Below are 14,378 nucleotides of genomic sequence, written 5' to 3'. Positions count from 1 at the left end.
ATGGCCGCAGCTCCCACCAGCACCGGAGCTCTCTGAAACGCAATTATTTCCCTCTCTCGGCAGTAACACACTGCCCGTTTTTTTCTCCTCCTCCTGTTGACTGACCCGCTCCCTTCCTCATACCCATGGAGGCCCTGACCGACCCGCTCTCGGCCCAGCCGCCCTCACGGACACGCTCCCGCTCTGCCCTTTAAACCCTCCCGCCCTCTCCCCCCCCATCCCCATCCCCGCCGCGTGACGCCATCAGCACGCGCCGCCCCTTCCCGCGCTGGCTGCTACGTCGGTCGCGCGCGACGGGCGCGGAGTGGCGGCTGCGGCGGGCGCCGAGGATGTGAGTGGGGCCGGGGCCGGGGCTGGGGCCGGGGCCGCGGGGGATCGGCGTCCATCCGGCTCGGCCGCGGCGCGGAGCGGCCCCGCCGCCGCTCGGGGGTGCCGAGGGGAGCGCGCCGGAGCCGCTAAGGAGGAGATGGCGGGGCGAGGGTCAGGGCTGGGGCCTCGGCGCCGCGGCCTACAGCGCGCCCGGGGGCGGGGAGGGAGGGAGGCCGGGCCGGGGAGGGGCCGGGCCGGGCGGGGCCGGGGCCTGGAGGGGAGCCGGGGCCGGGGGTCTCGGCGCTCCCCGCGAGCGGGGCGGCGGGAGGAGCGCTGTGCGGGCCCAGGGGCGGGCGGGCCGGCGGCGCCGGGCCTGGCGGAGGCGGCGGGCGGCGCGGGCCCCGGGGTGCGGGCTCTGCTCTGAACCGACTCTGTGTGCTTGGTCTGTGCTTTTCTCTCCCTGTTCCTCAGCCCGCGCCTTGGCTTCGCTCGTAGTATGCGGTCAGCAGCGACAAGCCCTCGGTCCGCCCGGCGCCGTAACGTACCCCATGGCGTGCGAACCGGGACGCGGAGCTGGCAGCCCCTGCGCTCCTCCGGCCCTGCTCGCTGTAGTTAGCTTGGGCGAGCGGCCGTAACTTTGCAGGGAAGTGCCGAGCGTTGAACTTCGCTCTCCTCACACGAGGAAATCTTTTCCCCAGTTTGCAAATGAGGATCTGAAGCAAACAGCCGTTAAAGGACTTGCCTGTAGCCGTGCAGGAAGTCCGGGGGAGAGCTGAGTTTGCTTCCTTTGCTACAGAATTGCAGCTCCCTAAGAGTGCAAATCAACTCTTTAAAGCAGAGAGGTGTGTGTGTGTGAAATGAATGTCTGGCCTGGGTAGATTGCCCTTAGACTTTCTGGTTTGGGGTGGGTGCTGCAAAAACAGTGACTTGTTAGGGACGGAGAGGGGTTTTTGGTTGTAGGGAAGAAGCACATCACTTAGAAATGCGTTGTTATACACCCTTGGGTGAAGACCATGATTTTATTCTTCCCACGTCTTCCAGTGAATGTCTGAACACATGTGAAAGCACCCACAGGCTGTGTCTCTTAGGCTGAGGTTTCCAACTGAAATAAGCCAGGCGAGTGGCATTCTTGAGAAAGGTCCATATATTTTGATGGAGAGGAAACATTGGTTAGTTTGGAGGCTGCTGAAATGCTGCATGTACCATCCTATGGAAGTTTGCTGAATGTGTAAACATCATGTGGCTAATTTGTCTGGTAAGCGCCTGTCCTGGGGAGTGGTAGCTGTTTAACTGGACTATTGCCTCGTACTCCGGCAGCAGGCTGGATAACAGCAAAGCATGTGCTGGTCTTCACCTGTGCCCTCTCTTCAGGAGTAAAACCGGAGCCAGCTATCAGACAATAATAGATAATTTTGCATGGCTGAGCTGGTAGCATCATCGCTGTGATAGTCCACAGATGCAAGAGAAGTTGGTGTGTAGGAAGAGATAACACAAACCTGAGTACGGTGTATTTAGGAGAAGGAAGGTGGGAAAGGAAAATGTCAAGTTTTTTGGTCTTGTGAGTCCAGAAACTTGTCTGTTCTGTTCTTCCAAGTGAGTCAGCTGGCCTCATGCAGCGCCTTCAATTTTTGAACTGCAGCCCCCTCACACTTTGCACTAGAGACGCAGAGCTGGTTAGAAATGTCGTACAGCTGAACGACATACACACGTTTGCTTTTCTGAGTCTCCTTTGCAGCACCTATGGAACAGTCCAGGGGCTGCCTTCTTGCTGCCACTGGTGTCAGAGAAGACGTCTCCTCTCGCAGCGAGCCCTGCCAGTGTGACGTTTGTGTTGTGGGCTTCCTGTTCTCCATGCAAAAAGGCATGGGTGTTTCTTGACTTCTGGATCTGCACAGAGCTGGGTTTGCCAGTGTTCGTGTGTGTTGCTTTTGGGGGTTGTTGTATTAGGGAAAACTGTGAAGCTGAAAATACGGAAAGTGAGTTCAGCTGTTCAGAAGTGATCTCTTCCCAAACATAACTTTAACTGCAATTTAGAGAATAAAGTAATTGCTTACCAGAATCTGACACCAGAAGCATAGAAGGAACGAGACTGTTGGATGAGCTGGAGAGTTTTTTTCTTGTTACCTGATTTTGCCTGTGATGCATGTGGAGATAGAGATGTTTCCAGCATCATGCAGTACTGTGAATATTCAGTGCCACTTCAGATGAGCCTGGAAGTGCAGACATGCTTGTGCCCACTCTTCCATTTCCTGAATGTTTCATTCATAGGCAGATAATGGGTGTTACAGCAAATCGAATCTGCCACACTGTGTAATGGTTATTAAAACATACATCGGAGGCAGCTTTGTAATGCGGGTGTTAAACAATCCATGTGGAATAGGCAAAATGCAGCAACGTGTTTAGACGTCGCAGAACATGTGATGGATGCAGCCTTCTCATGGGAAACATCTGGAATTCATCTGATGTCCAGTATTTCAGTATTAAGTAGTGGGGTGTTAAATTTGTCTCCTTTTGGGTCTAAGCAGGGAACTGATTGGGGCTAGATGAGGTCAGAATCCCTAGACTTTCTGCTAAGAAGTTAAAATAGAATTTGCTGTTGCAGCAGTGCAGCAAACTGGGCCCTTTCAACTGGTCTTTCCAAGGCTGACAGAGCTTTGGAAACAGCTCGTTGAGGCTGAAACCAGCCATAATTCAGTGGGCGAGGGGGTGGGGGGTTGTTCTCAACATCCATTTCTTCCTGACAAATATATGCTGCAGGGCACAAATTGGCTTTGGGGAAACCCTGTGCTTACTCCTCTGGAGACAAGGCTGTTGTCAAGAGGCATGAGCTGCACGTACATCTTGCAGAGAAAATGGATGTCCTCTGTCTGCAAGTTTTTGGTTGGGTAATGAAGTCCTTTGTACTTCAATAAGTGTCAAAATGGTACCTTTAAACATGGACGCAGACTTTACGTGAGGCACACGGTGCCGCTGAGAGCTGGCACAGAATTTGGCCGTTAACGGCCAACTGAAATGCTCTGTAGAAGTCAGTTGGTGCCCAGTGTGCTGCCATTGTTGCAAAGTGTGTTTGTTTTTTTTATGCCTGTGTGTTAATTTCTTGTTTCTAAACCCTTTTATCTTGTCACTAGGCTGCTCTTTGGAGTTTATTGCACTCGATTAGGGATCGGTTCTCAGAATCGAGGAGTTAGAAGTGAGATTTGAGATAAGTGAGGCCCATTCGGTGCTGCTTTGGACACCTCTGAAGGGGAAATGGAGTTATCAGGATTGAAAAAGAAGAGTTTGCTAGGACTCAAAGAAAATAATAAAAAATCCAACACTAGGTAATCATTCTGTCCGAATTTTCTAGGCTTAACAAAACTGGGGATGTTACAGGGTACTAGGGCTCTCCCAGTGAGGGTGAGGAATTGGAAATGTATCTCTTTCTGCGTGAATTTCTGTATGTGAGAATTTCTGTATGCTATAGCTGTCTTCCTCAAAGCTGCTCTGTAATATAAAGTATTTTCCCTTTTCTAGAAAGTCCAAACTTGCCTAATGCTTTAACTCCGCAGTTACGGTGATCTTGAGTTACATTTGAAGTTCGATGTTCTGTGTTGCTGTTCTGTTCTTTGTTTGGGTGTGGGGTTTTTGTGGTTTGTGTTTTTCTATATTAATCAATGCCTTCTGCAATTTGTTCTTGAAGGGCTCCCTCACCAACCAAGCGCAAGGATAGGTCTGAAGAGAAATCGAAGGACCGGTCCAAGGATAAAGCAGCCACTAAGGAATCAGGTGAAAAGGATCGTGGTCGAGACAAGACACGCAAAAGACGCAGTGCTTCCAGTGGGAGCAGCAGTACCAGGTAGTTACTTTCACAGGTAGTAACAAGTTACAGTGTTTTCAGAAACCACCAGCTTGATTTCTGGTACGTTTCATTCCCCCTGTCGTGGACTTGTTGAACGTTTGCGTTGTGTTAGTCACAGTGCAGTTCTGTCTGACTTAAGGGATTTATGGGGTTTTTAGGTATGGATTTCCTTTGGGTGTCTAATGAGCTGTGGAGCATCAATTTTCATTGTTCTAACTCACAGTTGCTCTCTCCATAATTACCAGAAGTTTTTCAGCCATTCTTTTTCTGGGTATTCCACTCATTTTTATTCCCCCTCCCCCCAACAGATCCCGTTCCAGCTCAACTTCGAGTTCAGGGTCCAGTTCCAGCACTGGTTCTAGCAGTGGCTCTAGCTCCTCTTCTGCCTCAAGCCGCTCTGGGAGCTCCAGCACCTCACGCAGTTCCAGTTCCAGCAGCTCTTCTGGATCTCCGAGTCCCTCTCGACGGAGACATGACAACAGGAGACGCTCCCGCTCCAAGTGAGTTTTATTTGCCTTGTAGGAATTACCAGGTGGCAGGTTAATTTCCATGTAAAACACAAGATTGTCATCAGAACAGATTTTTTTTTCTGAGGACCATTTGCTTTCTCCATAACTTAGAGATCTGAATTTTGTTACAATGGGTGTGCCCCGTTTGCTTACAATCAAAACATACGCCCTGTAGGAAGACAGATTGAAAACCTCATTTTAAAGAGTGATTTTAAATATTATATTTTGTAGAGGCAGTTTTAATCTATGTTTCCCCAATAGTGTGGGACTGTGTGGGCACTCGGTGAGAATAAAGCTCTTTGGTTCCTGTAAATGACAGCCAAGACTACCAGAAAAGTTAGGGCTGAAAATGGTGTATATGTGCATGCATGTGTATGTGTATGTTCTTATGTATAAAAAAGTAAAATGGAAGGGGGGGACAAAGGAAGCATTTTCCTGGATGAGGGATTAGAGTGCGCTGTCAGCAAGTTCGCTGATGACACAAAACTGGGAGGAGTGGCTGACGCACCGGAAGGCTGCGCAGCCATTCAGAGGGACCTGGACAGGCTGGAGAGTTGGGCGGGGAGAAATTTAATGAAATATAATAAGGGCAAGTGTAGAGTCCTGCATCTGGGCAAGAACAACCCCATGTACCAGTACAAGTTGGGGGCAGAGCTGTTGGATACCAGCGTAGGGGAAGGGGACCTGGGGGTCCTAGTGGACAGCAGGATGACCATGAGCCAGCAGTGTGCCCTTGTGGCCAAGAAGGCCAATGGCATCCTGGGGTGTATTAGAAGGGGTGTGGTCAGCAGGTCAAGAGAGGTTCTCCTCCCCCTCTACTCTGCCCTGGTGAGGCCGCATCTGGAGTATTGTGTCCAGTTCTGGGCCCGTCAGTTCAAGAAGGACAGGGAACTGCTAGAGAGAGTCCAGCGCAGAGCCATGAAGATGATGAAGGGGGTGGAACATCTCCCTTATGAGGAGAGGCTGAGGGAGCTGGGTCTCTTTAGCTTGGAGAAGAGGAGACTGAGGGGTGACCTCATTAATGTTTATAAATATGTAAAGGGCAAGTGTCATGAGGATGGAGCCAGGCTCTTCTCAGTGACATCCCTTGACAGGACAAGGGGCAATGGGTGCAAGCTGGAACACAGGAGGTTCCACATAAATATGAGGAAAAACTTCTTTACGGTGAGGGTGACTGAACACTGGCACAGGCTGCCCAGAGAGGGTGTGGAGTCTCCTTCTCTGGAGACATTCAAAACCCGCCTGGACGCGTTCCTGTGTGATATGGTCTAGGCAATCCTGCTCCAGCAGGGGATTGGACTAGATGATCTTTCGAGGTCCCTTCCAATCCGGAACATTCTGTGATTCTGTGATTCTGTGAATCAAACTACATTAATGTCCATACAGTTCTTCCTTTGGATAATTCTGTAGGTAAGGGGATAATTCTGTAGGTAAGGTGCTGAAGGCTGACAAAATCTTCTGAATTGTTATAAGCCAGTGTGGGTTTTTTTAGTATATCCCTCAATTTATGGACAGTGAGATTAGGAAGAAGTATAAACATAGATTTTCTGCATACTGAATTTTTTACAGATTAAAATTACATTCCAGATGTTTGGGGTTTTTTTAACTACAAAGAAATTGTGATAGGCAGCTACTTAAATAGTTTTTTTAACTGTGACATTTCTGGACCTCTGTAGTGAACAGAAGATACAGAAACACAAATAATTGGGCCCATTAATTTTCCTGGTTGTGGTATGCTTTGGTGTCCTCATTTCGCCTCTTTAATTGTTGAGGCAAAGAATGTTTTTTGTTCTAACAACTAGGAAATTCTTTAACTATGGCCAACAACTTTATAGAAATGTTGTGTTTGTTACCCTAGTTGCAGTAAAGTTGAAAACTCACAAAAAAAGGTTCTCGCATTCCAGAAGGTTCTGAAGCAAAAGCAGACAAGGCAAATGCAAGTCCTGAGGTGTTTCTAAGTGGACACCCCAGCGCTTCCTAAAGGTGTAACTTCCTGAGAAAAAAGATGCCTTCCCAAGAAAATGGTACTTTTTTTATCATGTGATAGTGACTGGCTTCTTGGTTTTGTCTTGCACGCTCCCTGAAAACTGTAAACATTTTCTGTTGTCAAAATCAGGTCCAAGCCACCCAAGAGAGATGAAAAGGAGCGGAAGAGGCGGAGCCCGTCCCCCAGACCTACAAAAGTGCATGTTGGAAGGCTCACTAGAAACGTGACCAAGGTAATGGCGTGCTCCCCTGTAATGTCAAGCTTGAATATCTCCTGTGGGGACGCGGGAATGGCTCTTTTAAAGCTCTCAAAACTTTTTTGTTGCTAGAGTGCTGCCAAGGTATTGCTGTTGGAAGTTCTTACTTTATGTCCAAATTGATCAACTGAGTCAAGTACAGGGCAGACTTTTGAGACTGTGTAGTGCTTAAGACGTCTATCTGCTTTGTCAGTACCCCAGACCTTGCATCCTGCCTTACTAGGAGGAAAGCAGTAGAAGTTGGGACAATAGCTGAAATGACCTTGGGGGCATTAAGGATATCTGGAGGTCCTTGATAAAGGATCTGGAGAGAGCTGGGCTGGCTTGAGTTGTTTTTGCTAGAATGTAGTTTAAAGGTCTGCAGAGGTAAAAGGTTTAGGGTGCTGAAAAAATGATGTTGTTTTAAAAAATATTAACAATTACACCTTAAAAGAGTTTTCAGCTGAGGGTGTAAGTTCCCTTTTGAGGTTCCCCAAGAGGATTTTTATACTAGTTGTGCTTTTGTAGCCAGTGTTGACATGCAGCAGTAATGCTGCTAGAACTGAAGGTTTGGAACAACCCGAGGAGGAACTGAATAGACAACAGTAGAGAAAGCAGCAGTGATAATCCTTTCCCCATCTGGCCAACGAAATACATCTCTTCCTGATGGTGGCATTGATTTAAAGCTAATCTAGTGCTGTGTACAGCTTGGATTTACTGCTCTGCGCCAGCCAGACCTGGTCAGGAAGTGTGCTCTGTATCCTTATGACTTGCCCTTTCTCTGCAGGATCACATCATGGAAATTTTTTCCACTTATGGAAAGATTAAAATGATTGACATGCCAGTTGACAGGCTAAATCCACACCTCTCTAAAGGTTATGCTTATGTGGAGTTTGAGAACCCAGATGATGCTGAGAAAGCCCTGAAACACATGGATGGAGGTAGGTATGGAATGCTGCAAGGAGGCTGGGTGCTTTTAAAAATCCTTAGAGCAGATGAGTTTGATCTGAAAATGAGTTAGAGGTGATGGGGAAGCCTTTGGGGAACGGATCTGCAATCCTGTCTGTTTTCAGCCCAGATGGCTATGGCTTTTGTGTGGTTCAGGACAGATCCAGAAAATCACAGAACTATTAAAACTGAGTGTTTTCAAAACAAACAGGAAAAAAATTCTAAGTTTCTGTGAAAATCTTTGCTAGTTAACATCCGAACTGCAATTTGATGGGATGTTCGATTAAGAAGTGTAGTATGCATGTAGACTTTGTCAAAATAACCCTTGAGTGGGTGGTGGAAATAGGACTGTAGGCTGATTCGTGCTTCAGTTGCTTGTGACAAAGCTGTGAGTTGCAGTACTGTGATGTGTAGATGGTTGGAAAATACTTACTTCTTCCTGTTTCTGTGATTCCCTACAAAGGCCAAATTGATGGTCAGGAGATCACGGCCACAGCTGTACTGGCACCACGACCTAGGCCACCTCCCAGACGCTTTAGCCCACCCAGGAGGATGCTGCCGCCACCGCCGATGTGGCGCAGGTCACCCCCTCGCATGAGGAGAAGGTGAGAGCTGTGACAATTTGTATTTCCTTCTCTGTAACAGCATGTTATCATCGAAAGACTCGGCATGCAGACAATTTGATCCTGTTGGACTTTACTTTCCCCTCCAAATGACGGTAGCACCTTTTGGGCATCAGTTGAACCTGGATTGTACTTCGTAACCCCTTAGCGCAGGGTGACCTGCTCTGGTCTGCACCCTGAACACAGTCTGTTGGAAAAGTCAGATGCTTTCCAGCCTGTTCCCTGGAGTCCCTTCTGCATAAATGCTTCAAGGTGATGTGGGAATGGACTTCTGGCTGGCAGAATACTTTTGGCAGCCTGCTCCAGCTGCTTGCTTTTCTGAAGCTCTTGCACCTCTCCCCCGTATTTATATGAATGGGCACATGACCAAAAAGCTGTCCTGCTTCAGGTGAGCAGAGTACTCTGACCCCAAGATGTAGCCTGACGTCCTAGAGCACAAGTGTGATGAGGAGCGGCTGAGGGACCTGGGGGGGGTTAGTCTGGAGAAAAGGAGGCTGAGGGGAGACCTTCTCGCTCTCTACAACTGCCTGAAAGGAGGGTGTAGTGAGGTGGGGTCGGTCTCTTCTCCCAGGTAACAAGCGACAGGATGAGAGGAAACGGCCTCAGGTTGTGCCAGGGGAGGTTTAGATTGGAGATCAGGGACAATTTCTCCACCAAAAGGGTTGTCAAGCACTGGCACAGGCTGCCCAGGGCAGTGGTGGAGTCCCCATCCCTGGAGGGATTTAAAAGCTGTGTAGATGTGGTGCTGAGGGCCATGGGTTAGTGGTGGCCTTGGCAGTGCTGGGTTAATGGTTGGACTCGATGGTCTTAAAGGTCCTTTCCAACCAAAACAATTCTGTGACTCTGTGCACGCGCTTGTTGTGTGACTTGGGACTGCCTGAACCTGCTCAGATCATAAGTCTTTTGGAGCCTTCCTCAGCATCTAGACGGCCTCCTCTGTTTTAGAAATCTGCTTAGACTCTTGTCACTAGTAAAAGCAGCTCCTGTTTGAGCCACTTGATTGCCGAACAGCTTACGAACTACAAGTTTAAAAATGAGAATGAGTTAACGTGCCACGAGATCCACTGCCTGTTGGTCCTGCTTTAAAAACGCATTTTACCAAGGTCTGGCAAACACTACATTTGGTGTTCACTCCTCATTGTTTGTTTTCTTCCCTAGTCCAACTTTTGTTACCCTGTTCAGGCTCTGTTAATACTCTGTACCTGAAACCTTGGTGTCATGCTGGTGGCCGAACAGATTGATGATAGTGCTGAAGAGCCTGAAGCTCAACTAGTTCTTTAGAGTTAACTTCCTCTAAGAAATGTCCCTGTGGTTTGAAAGGGCTTCTGTAAATCCTTCCCCTGAATATCACTGTTTTGCAGGAGTCAAAGCTGACCTTCCAGGTGAAGGAGAATCTGGTGTAGCTTTTGCTTGAGGAAGAAGACAAAATTTTTGTCTGTTCTTTGGTTATTAAACATTCTTTCAGCTTCCTGACGCGGAGGGTAGCCAGAATATTCCTGCTGTGTAGTCAGTGTTTGAATTGCCTTTTTCCTCTCTGGAGCTGTCTGCACTTCGCTGGAGCTCTTTTACCGTGGTGTGTGAGGGTTTTTTGGAGGGGGCGGGGAAGTGTGCTTGAAAAGTTGGTAGGTGAGCTGAGAAATTACTGGAACCTGTTGCTCTTGTCTCCTGATGAACGCTTTCTCCCCCTCTGCCAGGTCCCGCTCTCCTAGGCGCAGATCCCCTGTTCGCCGGCGATCAAGATCCAGATCTCCTGGCCGAAGGCGCCATCGCAGCCGCTCCAGCTCAAACTCTTCACGATAAAGCAAAAAGACTGGACAGCTTTTTATTTTTTAACTTAAATCCCGTCAGACTAAATATTGTACCTTTTTTTTTTTTATAATGAGTCTGGGTGAGGAGGAGTGAGAGGGAGAGAGAATCCTGGCAGTGAAGGCAACCTAAGAGGAGAGAGCAACAATTCCCGTCCAGTAGATAGCCTTTGCTGTGGGGCTTCTAGTTTCCTGGCATTGAATTGAAATTATTCAAAAAAGGCTTTGATTTTAAAGGCTGCAGAAACATCCTTTCCAGATAAACGGAAGGAGAGGGGGGACAGCCTCTTTCTCCAGTTAGCAGGCTGTTGCTTGGTGCTTTCTAAACGCTTTAGCACGCTGTACAGACCAGCATGTAAATCTTGAGCTGTTTCAGAAGCCCTGTGTAGTAAGACAGGGAGGCATTTAACTTCATGTCTAGGTGCCAGCGCGGGATTTTTCAGAGCAGCTGGAGTCCAGGTCTGCCCGAGGCTTAAACACCGAGGTGTCGCTTTATTTCAGTTCCCAAACAGATTATTAGTTTCTGCAGATTAAGCTCTTCTGTGACGCACATACCGGGCGACCACCACCGTGAGTCCAGCCCACTGAACATGATCCTTTAGAAAAGAAGCTTCAAACCTTGAGAACCGGTTTGGAGCTGCCCCCGTAAGTGATTTCTTTCACCTTTTCTTTAAGGGTTTCGGTATAACCTTCCTACGCAGCCCCGCAGTGAAACAGTGTGAGCGCTTCTGCTTCTGCGAATCTCAAAATTAGCGACTGAGTGCCCACCCCTGGAAGCTGCGAGGCGGAGAGGGAGGCTCGAGGCCGCCGTGCTGTCTGGGTTAACTGGGGTTCACCGAGGGAAAGGCAAAGAATTTCCCCCCTGTTGTACAGTCAATGCTATAAAGACTTTTTTGGTTTTGTTTTGTATCACTTTGTAGCATTTTGGGCCACGTTGTGTTTGTACTTGTGTAGGACCAGCGACTATTGAATAAAGCAGTAGGGTTGAGACTACCCGGCCTGACTCGCTCCCTTCTCCAGCCGCTCGCTCCGCGCTGGTGCGTAAAACCGGCGCCGGGGCCGCGCCGAGGGCGCCTGTCTCTTTAAGACCGGCGTGGGCGGTGCTTTTCTGGAGCGTCAGGCGCCGCTGATTGGCTGCCGCCGAGCGCGGGCGGAAGCGGGGTGGCCGCGTCGCTCCCGTCAGCGCCATGGCGGGGCTGGAGCGGGCCCTGCGGGAGGCGGCGGCGGGGCTGGGGCGGGGCGCGGAGGGCGCGGCGGCGGCGCTGGGCGCCGTGCGGGCCGCTGTGGCGGCGGCGGGGGGCCCGGCCGCCCTCGGGGAGCGGGAGCGGGCGCTCTTCGGCGCCTTCCTGCGGAGCGTGGCCCGGGCGCCCAGCGCGGCGCGGCCCGAGGGCGGGTGGCGGAGCTGCTTCCTGGAGGCCCCGCCCGGCCCCGCCCTCTGCGTCCTGCTGGAAGCGCTCGGCTCGCCGGGGTCAGTCCGGCTCGGGGCGGGCGGGGGCTCCAGGGGCCTGCTGGCGGGCGGGGGCCTGTCCTGCCCCGAGGCTGGCGGGGAGCGCGGGGGGAGGGACGCGTGAGGGTGCCCCAGTGCGGCACGGCGGGGGCGTCAGGGTGCGGGTGGGCGGAGGTGAGAGTGAGCGGGGGGAGCCTGGCTCTGCCCTCCGGCCCCCTGGCTCTGCCCTCCGGCCCCCTGAGCCTTACGTACAGTGCTGGTGTCTTCCGTAGAGCCCACGAGACTGTCCTCAGTTACGGTTGTTGAATATCCTGACATGTGATGAGCTGAGGAAACTAGAGATACAAAGATTAAAATCCTTTTGATTTTAATTTGATTTTGATTAAACTTCTGTGTGACTGAGCAGCAGTATTGTAGTGTTGAGACCACAACAGCCTGCACGTCTTTTTTTTACCAGTTAAAAGGTGCAGGGACTTACTCCAGTTACTTTCTTCCAGTCCCAGCTTTCCTCCGAGGGAGGTCGTCGAGGTACTGGAACAGTTCCTGCAGGAGGGACGGATTTCAGCTCTGCTGTGGGAGGTCTGTCAGCAGCAAGCACAGGCTGCCTCACCTGAGCTGCAAGAGGCCCTGCTCAACAAGATTGTGTGTTTGCCTGATCACGTGAGCAACAAACTCCAGGGGAAAAACCCACCAGTATTCTTCCCGCAGAACTACTTTCCTCTCTTGGGTGGTGCGATTATCCAGGTGCTGCAGAAGATCTCTGATTCTCTAAGAGGTAAGGCTGCAGGAGGACTGTGCTATAGAGACAGCTCTTCTGATGAAGTGGTTTGGGTGTGGACCCCCTTGGCTGGTGCTTGAAATACAGGTAATGGGTATTGCAGAGCCTCAGGTTCATCCTTGAGGCTGAAGTTTGTTGTGCTTAAAAGCATAAAATAAGAGGAATGAGGAAGATGGCTGAGGCTTTTTAAAATCCCACTGAAAGCCGCACTCCTACAGCTGTTAAATAGCTTCAGCTGTTGCCAAAGCTGAAGTAATTGTATGGAAGATTTAAACTACTGGATGAACCAGTGGCTTAGTTACTGTTGTGTTAAAGTGGGACTGAGCTACTTTAGTCTTCCAACTCTCCCTGTGTATAAATAATACCGGGTGCCGTTTTGTGCCTGAAGGCAAGTGGTGGAGGGAGGAAGAGATGATGCTTGAAGAGGAAAAGTTAATCTGTGTTTTGAGGCTTCAGTACTTGTACCTCCTTCTGAAGGTGGTTTGGAGGGTGCTGGGGATGCTCTTGTTAAGCTTGTGTCTGTTTTACCCCAGGTGGCTCAGATTGCTCAATCTCATTTGTTTCTCATGTCCTGGGGAAGGCATGCGTTCATGGGAGGCAAAGTAAGTGGTGTACAGTACTATTTTGGGGAGGGGGAAGTCTGTTTTACCGTATTAGGATGGAAGGATGGCTACGATGATGATCAACAGAGAGAGTGGGAGAACTTTGGGGGTTTTGTGAGTCGGACTGTACAGGCTGCTCTCTGCTTTCTGAGGCTACTCAATGACATATCGATAGATGTCGATGCTTTTCTGTCAGCTCATGTGAATGGGATCTGTTCTCCTCTCAAAAACCGATGAGGTTATTAGCCTTATTCATCCAGTGGTCTGAAAGTGCCGTGTAAATACCAGCATAAATCACTGCCCATATGTAATAACCCTCTCACGTGAGTGGCCTTCGGTCTGGCTTTGCTTAGGACTTTGAATCCACTGAATGCAGAAGTAGTTAATAGGGCTGGGGAAGAAGAGGAGAGATTTTTCTAGCTGTTTGCTGTGATGAGGAATACTTGCAAGTTCCTTAGGCTGCTTGGGTTAGTTCTTACCACAGGAACAATTTAGAACTGCAGGCTCACCTTGAGTACCCCTGCACCAGTTCTGGCCGTCTGGTGTATTTACCTGTTTTCTCTTCCACTTCAGAGGAAATTCTGAGCGTTTTGGTGCCCCGCCTAACGGATCTCACCCAGTCAGACTGCATCTGGCAAAGAATATGCTGGCGGTTGGTTGAATGTGTGCCAGACCGCTGGATGGAAGCAGTGGTCCTGGGTTTTGTGCAGAGAGCACCCGGGTAAGAAGTCTGCTTTCCTCCCTGATCCAGAGCAAAGGCTGGAATTTTTGCACAAATACTTGCAGAATCGTTTTCTGAAAGATCCTGGGAGGTGGGTGTGTGTGTGGTTGTGTAAGTGGTTTCTTACAGTGCCATTTCCTGAGAGACTGTGGGGGTAAAGCAGCTGATTGTCCCCCCTCAGGTGGAACCTGCACCATTCCTGAAAGATCTGTGTTGTGACATGCAGTGAAAAAAACCCAAGTGAAAACATTCTTCAATTACTGACTCACTCTTACAGTTTAGAGGTGTTTTAGAGACTTTGTTGCAAATAGCTGCTCACAGAATTTCCTATGCTTAGTAGCAGCATGACAATAATTACGTGGATTCCTAATGTTTTGCTATTGACCTGTCTTACTAGGGCAGATGTCTTGTCTAGGTTGCTGGGGAACCTGGTTGTGAAAAACAAGAAAGCTCAGTTTGTGGTGACGCAGAAGCTGCTGCTCTTGCAGTATGGCCACACGGTAAGGACCCTGCCCTGAGCAGCGGTGTCACGCCTGTTTTTCCCAAGTGCCAGTGTGTTTTTTAGCTGAGCTCCAG

General features: G+C 49.7%; 2 protein-coding genes across 4 annotated transcripts in view; both read left to right on the top strand.

The window, feature by feature from the left end:
• Positions 1-280: 280 nt before the first annotated feature.
• On the top strand, positions 281-11,247 carry RNPS1 (RNA binding protein with serine rich domain 1). Of its 3 annotated transcripts, none has more exons than XM_068420184.1 (8): positions 293-331; positions 3,438-3,629; positions 3,989-4,144; positions 4,456-4,647; positions 6,773-6,875; positions 7,666-7,819; positions 8,290-8,431; positions 10,144-11,247. In XM_068420184.1, exons 2-8 carry the CDS (start codon positions 3,559-3,561, stop codon positions 10,247-10,249), a joined length of 924 nt encoding a protein of 307 aa, XP_068276285.1. In that variant the 5' UTR covers positions 293-331; positions 3,438-3,558; the 3' UTR covers positions 10,250-11,247. The 3 variants fall into 3 exon arrangements, with proteins under 3 accessions (XP_068276286.1, XP_068276285.1, XP_068276284.1); XM_068420183.1 differs by lacking the exon at positions 293-331 and adding an exon at positions 1,057-1,151; XM_068420185.1 differs by lacking the exon at positions 3,438-3,629 and having other exon boundaries at positions 281-331.
• The window catches only part of TELO2 (telomere maintenance 2), a 20,805-nt gene continuing 17,094 nt past the window's right edge, over positions 10,668-14,378 (top strand). The window contains exons 1-6 of the mRNA XM_068420039.1: positions 10,668-10,675; positions 11,438-11,722; positions 12,199-12,476; positions 13,013-13,081; positions 13,655-13,802; positions 14,200-14,302. Of these exons, the coding sequence (XP_068276140.1) occupies positions 10,668-10,675; positions 11,438-11,722; positions 12,199-12,476; positions 13,013-13,081; positions 13,655-13,802; positions 14,200-14,302 (891 nt within the window). The remainder of the gene's footprint in view (positions 10,676-11,437; positions 11,723-12,198; positions 12,477-13,012; positions 13,082-13,654; positions 13,803-14,199; positions 14,303-14,378) is intronic.

Source organism: Nyctibius grandis, chromosome 30 (assembly GCF_013368605.1).
Source record: "Nyctibius grandis isolate bNycGra1 chromosome 30, bNycGra1.pri, whole genome shotgun sequence".
In the NCBI taxonomy this organism is placed as follows: Eukaryota; Metazoa; Chordata; class Aves; order Nyctibiiformes; family Nyctibiidae; genus Nyctibius; species Nyctibius grandis.
The sequence above is the reverse complement of the archived record's forward strand: the minus strand, read 5'-3'. Positions and strand labels throughout refer to the sequence as shown.